Source organism: Capra hircus, chromosome 15 (assembly GCF_001704415.2).
Source record: "Capra hircus breed San Clemente chromosome 15, ASM170441v1, whole genome shotgun sequence".
Taxonomy (NCBI): domain Eukaryota; kingdom Metazoa; phylum Chordata; class Mammalia; order Artiodactyla; family Bovidae; genus Capra; species Capra hircus.
This window is the reverse complement of record NC_030822.1, coordinates 21185843-21199430: the sequence shown is the minus strand read 5'-3', so window position 1 is coordinate 21199430 and position 13588 is coordinate 21185843. Positions and strand designations below refer to the sequence as shown.

Genomic DNA, 13588 nt, shown 5'->3' with positions numbered 1-13588 from the left:
TCACTTGGGATTTCAGTTGGCAGTCCCATTTAGCTCTCACACTAAATACAATGTTCCAGCATTGCCTTTATATGTAACAAAGGTGATATTTTGGCCTGATCTCCCAGCCCCCAGTTTTGTTTATCAGTTTCTAAGACCCTAAGTGGGAAAATGGACAGCCTTCTCAATATTTATTGAATATTTATTCTGCGTTAAGCATGTATAAATATTTGACATCTATAACTTAATCATAAAAGCTGTACAAAGTTATTACTAGTATTTGATTAATATTAGCAAAGATAATGCTTACAAATGAAATGTAAAATCAGCTTAGTACAGTATATGCTCACTGAACATTTGCTGCATTTACCAATGGCTAAAATAGTAAGATATAATCAATTTCATCACTATTCATATCTTCCAAACCTCCTCTTTCATCCAATACTCAAGAAGCTCACAATCCAACAGGGACTGCAGGTAACTGAATTTAAACTTGTTCTTATCAATTCTCATAATCCCAACAATTATTAATAGAAAAGACCATCCTCAGAATAGGTATTTTAATAAGACCTATTCTGAATTTACATTTAATAGCAGAAAATGTGACAGACAAGATTTATCTAAGAGAAACTACATTAATGGATTCCCCCATAATGGAAACCATCTGACCAAATAGACTGTTTTCAACAGTGATATTGTAGATGATGCCAACTGAATTTTAAAATGTCTTTTTAATGCTGAATTATAATAAAAGTTAAAGACATAATATAAAATCAGAATTCAATAAAAGCAGCTCTGCCAGGTACTATTTTTAACGTTACTTTCTATTGATTTAATTGGATAAAAATTTAAATAGAGCTTAGAAAACTCACTGGGGTAAGTGGTTGAAATTCCGGTTATTCTTTAATTAAATAATTCCACAAATACTCAGAGGACAAATAAGAAGGGTATAGAAAAATTTATAATGTAACATAGGAGAAACAGTCATATGATCCAGTATGTAATAAAATGATAAGGGCTATCAGATGGGAGGTTTAAGATATGATAAACCATACTATTCCTAACCTAGAATGTTAGGAAAGTAAGGGGAAAAGTAAATTATGAGAAGCAATCCAAAAGAGCAGGAGAGAGCTAAATTGTGTCAAAAGGAAACTAAACTGTATCAAAAGTTCAGAGTTAAGAAAGCATATAAGTCTGCTGCTGCTGCTAAGCCGCTTAAGTCATGTCTGACTCTGTGCGATCCCATAGACGGCAGCCCACCAAGCTCCCCTGTCCCTAAGGACTCTCCAGGCAAGAATACTGGAGTGGGTTGCCATTTCCTTCTCCAATGCTTGAAAGTGAAAAGTGAAAGTGAAGTCACTCAGTCGTGTCTGACTCTTTGTGACCCCATGGACTGCAGCCTACCATGCTCCTCGGTCCATGGGATTCTCCAGGCAAGAATACTGGAGTGGGGTGCCATTGCCTTCTCCACCTATAAGTCTGGGGGACTGAAAAAAAAAAAAACTCCACATGGGTGGAGTGGAATGAATAAGGGGATGAAGAAGTTTCCAGAGAACCAGATCGTGAAGGACAATATTAAGGGCTTTCACTTTTGCCATAAAGATAATGAGGTACTTTGAAGGGTTTTATGCCTGGAGTAGTGTAACTCCTTTGCCTTTCTGCATTATCACTCCAGGTCCAGAATGTCACCTTTATGCATAGGATGGATACTACTATCAAGATGGGAGGCAGGGAGAGCAGTTAGAAAGCTGGTGCAGTAACCTAAGGAATAGGCAATAATAGCTTGAACTTGGATAACGGTAGTAGGAATTAAGGCCAGCAGAACTCATTTGAAAATAACATATTCAAAACAATAAGACTTAAGGATATTTGCTTAAAGATAGTAAGAGAGGGAGATGCCAAGGATGACTCCCAGGTCCTTGGGCTGGAATACCTCAGTGGGTTGTGGCAATGTATACAGAAGAAATAAAGGAGGCATTGGTGTGATATATAATATGATATGAAATAAAACAGTGATATGATGGCTTCCCAGGTGCTTCAGTGGTAAATAATCCACCTGCCAATGCAGAAGATGCAGGTTCAATCCCTGGGTCAGGAAGATTCGTGGGAGAAGGAAATGGCAAGCCACTCAAGTATTCTTGCCGGGAAAATCCCATGGACAGAGGAGGCTGGCAGGCTACAGTCATAGGGTCACAAAAGAGTTGGACACAAGTTAATGACTAATCACAACAATAACACGGTCATCACATGGGGATATGACAACTTTAGTTTTCATAGACATGTTCATGGTACCTTCAAATGAAGATATCCAGAAGTTAGAGTGGTAGAGGCAAGCAGTAGAAATAGATGCTTCTCAATTAGATGCAGCAATTCTTTTGGTAAAAACTGAAAAACAGCCATTTCAACCCAGAGTGCACTTAAAATGAATTGTCTTATTTATTGAAGTGAGGTTCACATGTTTCTGACACCAGACAGTACAAACACTCAGGAGCTGAAATCCTGCTATGGCAATTACAGAGCCTGAAAGGGAGTCCTTCTCAGACTAAGTCCAGAATTGCACTTTCATCCTCAAAGAATCATTTAGTGCTTCAAGTACTGGGAACAATATAAGATCAGAAACTTAAGATTCTGTGACAAAAAGAATGAAAGAAGAAGACTAATAGTGTCAATTTATCACTTTGTCTCTGAATAACATATCTTACGCTGCATAAGAGAGAGCCCTTCTGAGATAAAGACACTAATCTTTGAAGAACTTAGATTCAGTCCTTACTCAGATTAATTTAGCAAAACTTCTTCCCAAGAAATACTCAAGAAATAACAGAAAGCTTTGTTAATGACTAATTCCAAAGTCCACAAAATGTCAGTTCAGGAACTGTTTCAAAATCAATAAGCTGGTTACAGGATCCACACATCCTCCAAATTTAAAAAATGCATCTATATAAATCATGTGATATTCATATTAATATAAAATTTACAAGTATAAAAGTCAGTACTGAAAAGATATATTATTAAGTTTTAGACTCGCTCAAGTGATTTTTGTAATATAAAATATTCAGTTAAACATCTGGTATCTAACGGTAGAAAAAAAACTACCAGAAAATTGAGACTACACTTAAACATTGTGATACTTGATATAGTTCTTACTGACCTTTTAACTGTCTCATTTTGTGTTTCATGACATCTAGATCAGCCAAAATTTTGTCCTTTTTAAGCCAGTTCTGTTTTTCTATTTTTTCTGCCTTCTTCAAAGCTAGAATAATAAAAATACATGATGTTTTATTTTGCATTCTTTTTATCAACAATAATTTATCATGCAAGCCAATAATTTATAAAAAGAAGTTTCTGCTTCAAGAAATAGATTCAATTAGAAATAAGTAATTAAAAGGTAAGGGTCATTAAAAGAAACCTCATTTGAAAGATGACAGGGCTTAAGGCATTTTTTTATGGAATGCAGGGGGAAAAGAAGAACAGTGCTGTTTTATTATATAGATTTACCATATGCAATAGCCATATTTCATTTTCTACTTCCACAAACTATTTGGAAGTGATGAAAGCCTGGCTTGGAACCATTCATTTTTTAAACATCCACCTACTGCCTAAAGGGTGCAATTCTTAAAAATGAAAATGTGCAGACAGGTCGTCTTCAGTGTGAATTAAACTCATTTGTTATTTTCTAACGTATACCATTATTCTCAGTCTTATAGACCAAGAATCTCTTTATCAACGAAATTAGACATTTTCTATGCAGAATACTCCATTCCAGTAAGAAAAAAATAGGCAATTGTGCAAATATAAGAGTACAGCTATCCTTGTGCACATGTTAATTGATGAACCGCCTGTTCTTTGCATAGATGCGATGTTATTAGGTTGACATTGTACACATTTAATTTATTTTCCTATGGTGACAAAAAATTTCTCTCTCCCTTCATGCACTTGCTTGAAAGAAAGCAAAAACAAAACACTGACCATTTGGAGACAAAAATGGTTCACCACAAGATACCCAGATGGCAATAGGATTTCTGAGGATGAGGGTGAGCAAAGATGGATCTATACCATCCAAACTATCAGATGTCACAGACTTTGGAGATGATTTGGTTTTCACTTTCATTCTTGAGTTTCCTGGGAAACAAATGATACATTTATCATTGTTCAATGAATAATGAATAAATTTGCTTGCTGAATCATTTGTTTTTTCAAAATATTTCATTCTTCATTAATGACTTGATTTAAGCAGGTAAACACCAAAACCAGATGCAAATACATAAATTTTGATCAGAAACTTCAATGCAAGTAAATAATTTAAACTAATTGTATTGTAAATACACATTTTAATTCCTTTCTTACACTGTATCTAGTTATGAAAAAATAAGAGATAGCTTACCCAAATATCTACTCTGAAGTAGGGTAAAGAGATAAAAAAGCAAGGAAAGGGAGAAAGGAGCATAGGAATTGACCGAAGCCAAAGATAAGGGGCTTTAGAGAATTCATCAATTAAATGATTAATAGTACCTATCTCATTCTTTTGTTGGGAAGATTTAAAAAAGGGAAGTGCTTAGAAAATATTAGTCTATTTAATTAGTTTATTTAATTGTGCAAGCATCCAAAAATTCTAGATAATATTTTTATTATCACCATGATACTAGACATGAATACCACATTGTTTTTCTTTGCTTGAGATAAAGCACTATTTGGGCTCTGAGCATCCCTGTGGCTAAAGCAAAGAGGAGAACACCATTTCAAGATATGAATGGCTGACAGAAAGAGATGAATTCCTGAAAATACACTTTTCCAGGTCCTGAGATCTGAGAGAAACACTTCAGGATCTTCATAAAGGGGTTATTTGTCATTCAGCTAATAGTATCCTTCTATACAAATTAACACAAGCCGAGAATTTACTATGTACTGGGCATTTCACTAAGACCTCTACCTACATTATCTCATACAATTCTAAAAATGATACTCTGAGGTAGGTTCATTTCTCTTCTGCACAATAACTGAGACTTCATCACATAGCCAGGTGGGGGCAGAATCAGAATTAGAATCCAGGCCATCTACCTCCAGAGCCGGTGTCCTTAACCATCACCTTTATATTAATAGTAAGCCTGATACTGAGTTTTTGATTGATGTCTGTTTCTTTTAACTTCCTCAATGCAAACTAATGGCATAACTCCAAGTCATGATTCAGTAAAGGAGACGGCCAGCTAATCTAATGCACCTGAATGATTCAAGGATAACCTTTAGAATATGAGGGGAAGGGATGGTCATACCCTTTTGGTAGACCTGCTCAAAATCACATTACTTCCAACCAGGTTTTAAATAAGAATTTGAAAGAAGAATGTTCGAAATTGTAAATCTTCCAGAACCTGGAGAACAGATGTTCCATGTGCCAAATAAAGGCAGAACTATATACTTTAGTGATCAGACAGGCATTAAATGTTCACATAGTTATTTCTTTAAAACACATTAGAAAACAAAACAAATAACATCATTATAAAATCATTAGAAAAAAACATTGGTCTCTGCCTCCAGTTCCTGGCACTGAACTCCCCAAATTCTCGCATTTTCCTAAGTGGTAGAGAGCACTAGTGTCAGCTTTTGTTCTAATTACTGACATAGAGCTCCAGACTTCTCTGGAGTTTCCCGGATGCTAGCAGTTTCTCTGGTTCTAATGAGATGAGTCCTGGTGGACTCCGGATGGGGGCTGGTCACCAGGAAGTCCAAGCCATGCTCAGAAACTTGGAAGTGTCAGCCCTATTCCCTGTTCTTCAGAGAGGGACAGAAAGTGGAGTTGATGATGAATCCTGCCTACATGGCTCATCGTTAGTTCCACTTCTAGTCCCTCTCAGAAGTCTCCATGAAAAACCCCAAAGTACAGGGTGCAGAGAGCTTCTGGCTTGGTGAGCTCATGGAGGTGTGTGGTAAGTGGAGTGTCAGAGAGAACACGGAGTCTTCCTTACCCTATGCTTCTCTTTCATCTGGATGTTTTATCTGTACCCTTTATCATATCCTTATAGAATAAATGGACAAACAGTAAGTAAATGGTTTCCTTGAATTCTGTGAGCTGCTCTAGAAAATTAAGTGAACCCGAGGAGGGTGTCATGGGAACTTCCAATTTATTGTCAATCAGTCAGAAGCACAGGTCTGGACATCTGAAATGGGTGAGCAGGGAGCAGTGTTGTGAGACTGCACCCTTAACCTGTGAGATCTGACCTTATCTCCAGGTAGATAGTGTCAGAATCGAGTTAAATTGTAGGACATGCTGCTAGTGTTTTACAGTTGGTTGGTGTGGGGAAAAAATTTCACATGTCTTATGTCTGATGAATGTGATAGTAGTATGAGAATAAAGAAGAGACACATAGGCGGAAGAGCGGGTTTTCCTTCCTTAATCCCACACACAATAATGATAACTAACATCATTAAATTGGTAGAGCATCAACCAAGCATTGATCTAAATGATGTATATTCATATGTATATGTATTCATAATCATATATACTCTTGGGAATATACATTCATATTTATGAGCACTGAATGAGTATATATATATATATATATATATATATATATTCACATGTCTATTAGTGTTCTCATTTTACAAATGAGAGGACTGAGGGACAGAGAGTACCCGTGATCATTCAGCTAGCAAGTGATAGGTAGGAGCGGAACCTTGACAGTCTTAGGTCCAAAACCCACATTCTTAACCTTGAAGCCATGCCTCTCAATACTACAATGGATGATAACTGCTGAATCACTGCTAGCAAGACTCTTGTTCATGTAGCAATTATTGTTGGGGATACAGGCCCTGCCTTCAAGTTGTACACAGTCTAACGAGACGCACAAAGACGTAAAAAGATAAGTATAACACATTGGTCTAGGAGCTGCACTATGGGGACATTTGCTGGTGCTTCTGGGAGTTTCTAGGAGCAGTGGAGATGGGCAGAGGCAGGCTAGAGGAGTCAGAGAACAGCAGGTGTAGAGAGGATACTTTCTCTTCTAATCGTGGGAAGAGATTTGCTCTGATCTAATCCAGCTTTCTTAAGTGGTGTTCAGCTGGTTTTGATTCTGAATTTAAGAACCAAACCACTTAACAGCAGATTCACGTTGTTGTATGGCAGAAACCAGTATGACACTGTAAAGCAATTATCCTCCAATTAAAAATAAATTTTTAAAAAAATTATAAAATAAAAAAAAGGAAAACAGAACCTGCTCATGTTGCACAAAGTAGCCAAACTGTCAAACATATTTTATAAACACCAGGAAATTTGTTTATTGTCTTGATTCTGAAACCAAATTTGCATTAAAAAATTTTGTTCTTAGTATTCTGCAAGGTAAAAATGATATGAAAATTTCATAAAAGAGTAGCTTCCTGTGATTTTTTTAGTTCTCAAAGGAGTGACTGAATGAAAGACGTACATATAACTTTCATATGACCAACATAAGTAGAATCAGCTAAATCCTGTAGCATGTAACCAACCTTTCATACTTTTAACAGGTATCTCTTTGGTTCCAACAGGGTCTGCCTCTTCCTTTGGTTCCTCAGAATCTCTCTGAATAAAAGATTCATCCATAGCCCATAAAACCAGATTGCGCAAGGAACTTATGGTGGTTCCATCTTTGGTATATATTTTGGAGGCTGCTCTGGCCAGACCAAGTTGTTCTGTACATTCTGTAAGCAGCTAAAAACACGGACTATAAGGAACTGAGAAGAAACAGTGGTAGAACTGGGGATAATCAGGCAGAGTGTGTTATTTTTAGAATTCTGAGAAAATTCTTTAATTTGAGAAAATAGAAAGCAATAACTACCAACTTGATCTTTGATTAGAGATGATTTTTGATATTAGATTGTCCTATGTAATCTCACAAATTAGTCCAGTCCAGCTGTGAAAATTCTTAGCTCCAAAAATTGAATGCAGCAGCTGATGTGTGTTAATACATTTTATCATCAGAAGTATTTATTTCCTAAGAAATGTTAACCTAGAAATTGACTTTCAACCATGTTGCTTTATAGTGAATAAAATTATTCCAACACTTCAGATGAGCTGCTTTAAAATAAATGAGTTCTTGACTTTCAAACCAAGAACTGACATATTATTACTTCCATTTGGCAGATGGGAAATTGGGCTGAAAGGTTAACATTTTTCCCCAAGACCACAAAAGCTAGGGTCCCAGGGTGGATTTTGGAGCTGGTGACTTTTGTCCTTTGCCTAGACCATTGAGCAACAATATTTTCATTTAAAAAATCTCTTCAGACTCAATCAAAGGGGTGAGTGAATAATTGTGTGTATGTGTGTGTGTGTGTGTGTGTGTGTGTGTGTGTGTATGTGTTAATACTTGCAAAGAAATCTCCAGGGTAACTCCCCATCATATTTAACATTGCATATAAAATACATTGATAAAGGTATTGGCCAGAACCTACAGACATAAGACCATTACCAAGCAACTGAAGGACAAAGCTGGGTTTGGACCCCAGGAATGCTCCGTCCTCCCCAGGACCGTGGGGAACGGCCTCTAAGACAGAAGCCACATATCCCCTCCTAGCACAACTCCTGCGTCTCCAATCTGAAAATGACCCTGTCACCAAGCAAGTGCTCAGCTTCTCCAGATGATAAATGAGGTGGGATCTCAAAATATTCAGATGACGTACAACTTGAAGTGGGAAAGGAAAGGAAGGAAGAAAAAACTTTCTGTCTGTCACAAGAGTGAAGAAATTCTGGTAGCTTTGCCTTCCCCTTGCCTTTTTTTTACCCTTCTTTGCTCTGGAGCCAATCTGAAAACTGTATTCTGTTTTCTCATTTTTCTAAGTCTATAGCCAAAGAAATACAATCAAAAAGAACATCTTTAAGAAAACAGGGATCTTGATCTCATCAGCTTAAATGGGTAAAACTGGTCTAGGATATTTGTCACTCAATCCCGCTGCTTTTTTTTTTCTTGTCAGAAGAATCACCATTATCATTGCCTCTAAGGATGGGAGAAACATTTAAGTGATAGCCACTTACCATGGGGAATGTTCCAGCCACAATTAACTTTCCATTTCGATATCCATCTCCATTTTTGTATGCAATTATTTTCACTGCCTTCTGGTTCGTAACTGCCATGCCACAATGAGATACAACTTGCGTGCAGGTCTTCATCCGTAAAGATAATAGATGCTCTTCATAATAACTCAAAGTGTTTTCAGCCTCACGAGAAGATAAATCAGTCTGATTTTTTTTTTAAAGAAAAACAACCATAGATTGACTCAAACTTTTTTCCTTTTTAGTGTTATGTTGTTATACTTTAGCCTTTTAATTTGTGTTTGTACATGTATGCAGCATCTAAATTTTGAAATGCTCACTTCATATGATCATATATCATATAGGTATTTGATGCTGTAGTCAGAAGGACATTAGGTCCAAACTTCTTGGTTCTCCTCCCAGCCCTGTCACTGAGCCTCTAGGTGACTTTGGGACTCTGGCTTGTGTTTCTGGCCTTCTCCTGTTTTCTACTTTGCCTTGGAGAAGAAGGATGCTAGGGCCAGAGAGAGCCTGGGGATGAAGCAATGGACAGCAGGACAAAAGGTATTCTCTGAATCTTTAACTTTAGGATGATGTCATCCTAGGGTGGCAGATATAGATGTATGGGGAGGGGAATGAGCGTAGCCTTAACCACGTGGCAATCAGGGTGGTAAACACCACACTTCACCTTCCCTATTCATCCTTAGTCAAGAAGCTGGCCTGAGGGAAAAGCTGTGTCTGAGATGGTGTAACACTGGGGATTCTTTTCAATCAGCTCACCCACCCCCCACCTCCTTTACACCACCCCATTATCACCTCAGCAAAGCCAAATGCCTGCAGGCTTTCCCGGAGGACTGACTCCCCTTCTCCTTCAGAGTTACTGAGGTTTCAGTTGGTGTCTCTTATAACTGTGTCAGGTTTAGGGCAGAGAGGACGGCGATCTGGGAACAAGTTGGGCCAGCCTGAAGAGCAGACCAGGTGGAAGGTTCCTACCCATAAAGAACTGCTCCTTTTTATATAGGTGTGTAAGTTTCTCTTTAGTTCTACTTGCTTCTAAACTTGAAAGAAAGGATTTTTTTAAAGGTGTCATTAAAAATTTTTTTTGATATATCATTTTATTTTAATTAGCTAAAAAGAAGAAGAAGAAAAAAACCCCAAGATTGATGGCATTGAAAGAGAAGAAAGCATACATGGATAACTGATATGGAGACCAGAATGAAATACACATAAAAAAGCTACTACAAGAATCATTTTGATTAAGGACTGTATAATGTTGTTGTAAACTAGTGAGGTTTTGAAAATACTGTGAAAATATAGATTTTAAACAAGGCTCCAGAATGAAGAAGAAAGAAAAGAACTAGAAAAGAACTCACATTCATAAATACTTCAGAGGGATAGGTCTTGATAAGGGAAGCATGTTTTGTGTTTTTTTTTTAACTCTTTAAAAAAAACGTTTATTAATGCCAAATTGTCACTTTTAGTATCATGTTCTAAGACTTTGCCTTTGAGTTTTTTGTAGAAAATTTTACTTGTTGGTTTACAGTGTGGTGTTACTTTCTGCTCTACAGCAAAGTGAATCAGCCAGATGTAGACCTATATTCCCTCTGTTTTGTAATTCCTTCCTATTTTGGTCACCACAGAGCACTGAGTTCCCTGTGCTATTTAGGAGGTTTTCATTATTTATCTATTTTATACATAGCAGTGCATATAGATCAATCCCAATCTCCCAACTGAATGGTGCCACTTTAAATTAAGGAAACAGCAAAGCAGTAGAGACTTTTTTCCTCCATGATGTGATTAGTATCAGACACAAATGCACGAATTCAGGCATCCAACCTGAAGAGCCATTAACAACAGCACATCAAATGAGCCCTAAAATGTTCTATTATAGCATAAAAGGAGTTTACTCCATGGATGGAGGCAAAAAGCTGCTCCACCAAGTAAAGATTTGTAGTTACCTTCTCATCTAAAAGCAACACGGAGAGTAGTGCAAGGTGTCAGTAGATGATTAAAGCCTCAGAAGTGCCCAATTAACTTCAGAGTGTGTATCGAACTATTAACAGACAATGTATTTTAAGTGACGACGGGGAAAAGGAAATCAATGCAGGTGGAATGGTAAAGGGGCATCAGTAAAAGATGAATTAGATGAATTAGATGAGTGGAGATGAACTTGAGTGCAAGGCAAATAACGAATGCATCAAAGTTTCCAGACTCATGCCACACATGTATCAGCAGAGCTCAGATCATTACACACCTTGGCCACATCAATGACCTTGAAAGGCCCACGTGAGAAGGGCTTCTGGGTCTCGGAGGCCGAGGCACACAGGAATGGGAGCCCTGGAAGCAGCTGTTCCAGTCCCTTCTCTGCTCTCACAGATTGTCCACATGCCAAACAGAGCATCGCTTTCTTCTTTCCACTGGGTGATAGGTAATAATATCCCTGGAAAAGGATAAAGATGTTTTGATTTGGATGCATCTAAATTATGACAGCATTTTGTAGAATATTTTGCCATACAAATAAAGCACTGTTATAATCTCCAAATGCTAAATTTGAAATCACAACACGAGCACATTATTTCACTCCCTAATTATTATATTTTTTAAAACCACATTATTTCCAAACACTGTTGATTGAAAAAGCCTGGAGGCAATGACAGTTCAATATAGATGAGTATAATTATATTCAGAATCAGAGTTTCTTGGAGGAATGGTCCATTCCACATTTGGGACAGGATATACAGCAAGTCCTGTACATATGAACCTTCCAGTTGTGAACATTCAAAGGTATGAACGTGTTGCTGTATGCCAGCTGTTGTACCGTACTACTGTACTTTTCAAGGTACTGAACTGTAAGATTAAAAATGTTTCCTTTATTTTTTGTGTTTGTTTTTTATGTGTTATTTGTGTAAAAAGTATTATAAATCTGTTACAGTATAAGAATATATAGCTGATTGTGTAGGCTAACTTTGTTGGACTTATGAACAAATTGGGCTTATGAATGTGCTCTTGAAACAGAACTCACTCGTATGTAGGGGACTTACTGTATCCTAGGTCTCTTGTAGTATCCAGAAAAATAGAAGCCATCTCAAAGTAAAGGTATTATGTCAAAAAAGACACAGGAGCCACCATGATAAACATTCCACTGGCTCAAAGTGGGGCAATTTGGGGGCAAAATAAAATGATAACTGAAAAGCTTCAAATATGTTTGAATATGTAAAATCCCATGAGTTCATAATGATGTTAAAAATATAAGTAAAAAAAAGGCAATAAACAAATAAAAATAAAACCACTTCTTATTGGAGTCCATTGGAAGAAAATGCACCAATTTACAACTCTGAAATCAGCCTTTAGAAAGTACAGAAGATTATTTGCAAAGACGGCCATAATATAACCATCCTATTCTTGTATGTCCTTTTGAAATGTCATTTTGCTGCTCCTCCAATCAAGAAATAGTTTCTTTCTCCTTTCCTCTTTCTTTGAATCTGGGCAAGGTCACATGACTTGCTTTGGGTAATGTAGCATTAGCAAATGTGATGCAGGCGGATGCATAAGGAGCGCTGGCACACTGGAGCTTGTTTTCTTTTGGCTGCATTTGGAAGCCTGAGCCCACAATGTGAGCTCACTTGAGCTAGCCTACTTAAGAAGTCTTGAGGAGGGAATTCCCTGGCAGTCCAGTGGTTAGGACACTGCACTCTCACTGTCGAGGGCCCAGGTTTAATTCCTGAATGGGGAACAAAAGAAGCATTGAAGAGAACCAAGGCCCCCCAGCTGACAGCCTGTCAAACACCAGTCATGTAATTTGACCATTCAGATACCCTAGAACTGCCAAACTATTGGTATACGACCAAATAACTATAGTCAAATTAGTGACAGTGCAGAAAGACCAGCAGACCTGCCCAGTAAAATCCAGCCCAAATTGTTGACTCAGGGTATAAAATAGTTAAGTCACTAACATTTTAGGTGATTTGCTATACTATTCTAATAGGTAAGTTATATAGAACAAATATTTATCCTACCATCCTTTACAAACCATAATTCTAGGCAGTCAAATACCTAGCTGAAGAGGTAAAGTTCTTCCTTACATGAAAAATTTAGCTAATATATGTTGGGAAAAGTAATAGAATTAAACAAAATTGACCCTTTTGAAACTTCTAATGAAAATATTGATTTAGGCAATGATCACAGAAAGGCAACACTAAATGAAAAGTCACTGGGAATTGTTCTTTGATGTGAGATTAGGTTGTAATCACCTGAACCCGTGGATAACCGTTACCATTAAAAATGGAAAATCCACACCGTGTCCCTGCATAAGTGATAAATATGAAACACACAGTAAAATCTTTGAAGATTCATGGCCAAAAAAGAGCTGAATATAAATATAATTAAACTGCAGTGTTAAATCTCTCTTACAGGAGTTATGGGAGCCAGAGAAACAGGTTAAAGGATGTCACAGGAAGTGAACAGACAAATCCAAACAAGAGGAGGTCTTCTATAGGATGGATTCTGCGACCAGTAGCACATAGGGATTGTTTGAATCCTGACTCCAACTAACCATAAGAAGAATGTTTAGGAGAAACTGGGAAATTTCATTATTAACAGGGCATTAATCCCAGGGAC

The 13588-nt window shown here is 37.3% G+C and overlaps 1 protein-coding gene across 1 annotated transcript in view; it reads right to left on the bottom strand.

Annotated features, from left to right (window-relative positions):
• The window catches only part of DCDC5 (doublecortin domain containing 5), a 79198-nt gene that overhangs the window by 22289 nt on the left and 43321 nt on the right, over positions 1-13588 (bottom strand). Inside the window, exons 10-14 of the mRNA XM_005690107.3 lie at positions 11226-11411; positions 8975-9178; positions 7462-7654; positions 3946-4098; positions 3128-3229 (exon numbers count right to left, since the gene is read on the bottom strand). Of these exons, the coding sequence (XP_005690164.1) occupies positions 3128-3229; positions 3946-4098; positions 7462-7654; positions 8975-9178; positions 11226-11411 (838 nt within the window). The remainder of the gene's footprint in view (positions 1-3127; positions 3230-3945; positions 4099-7461; positions 7655-8974; positions 9179-11225; positions 11412-13588) is intronic.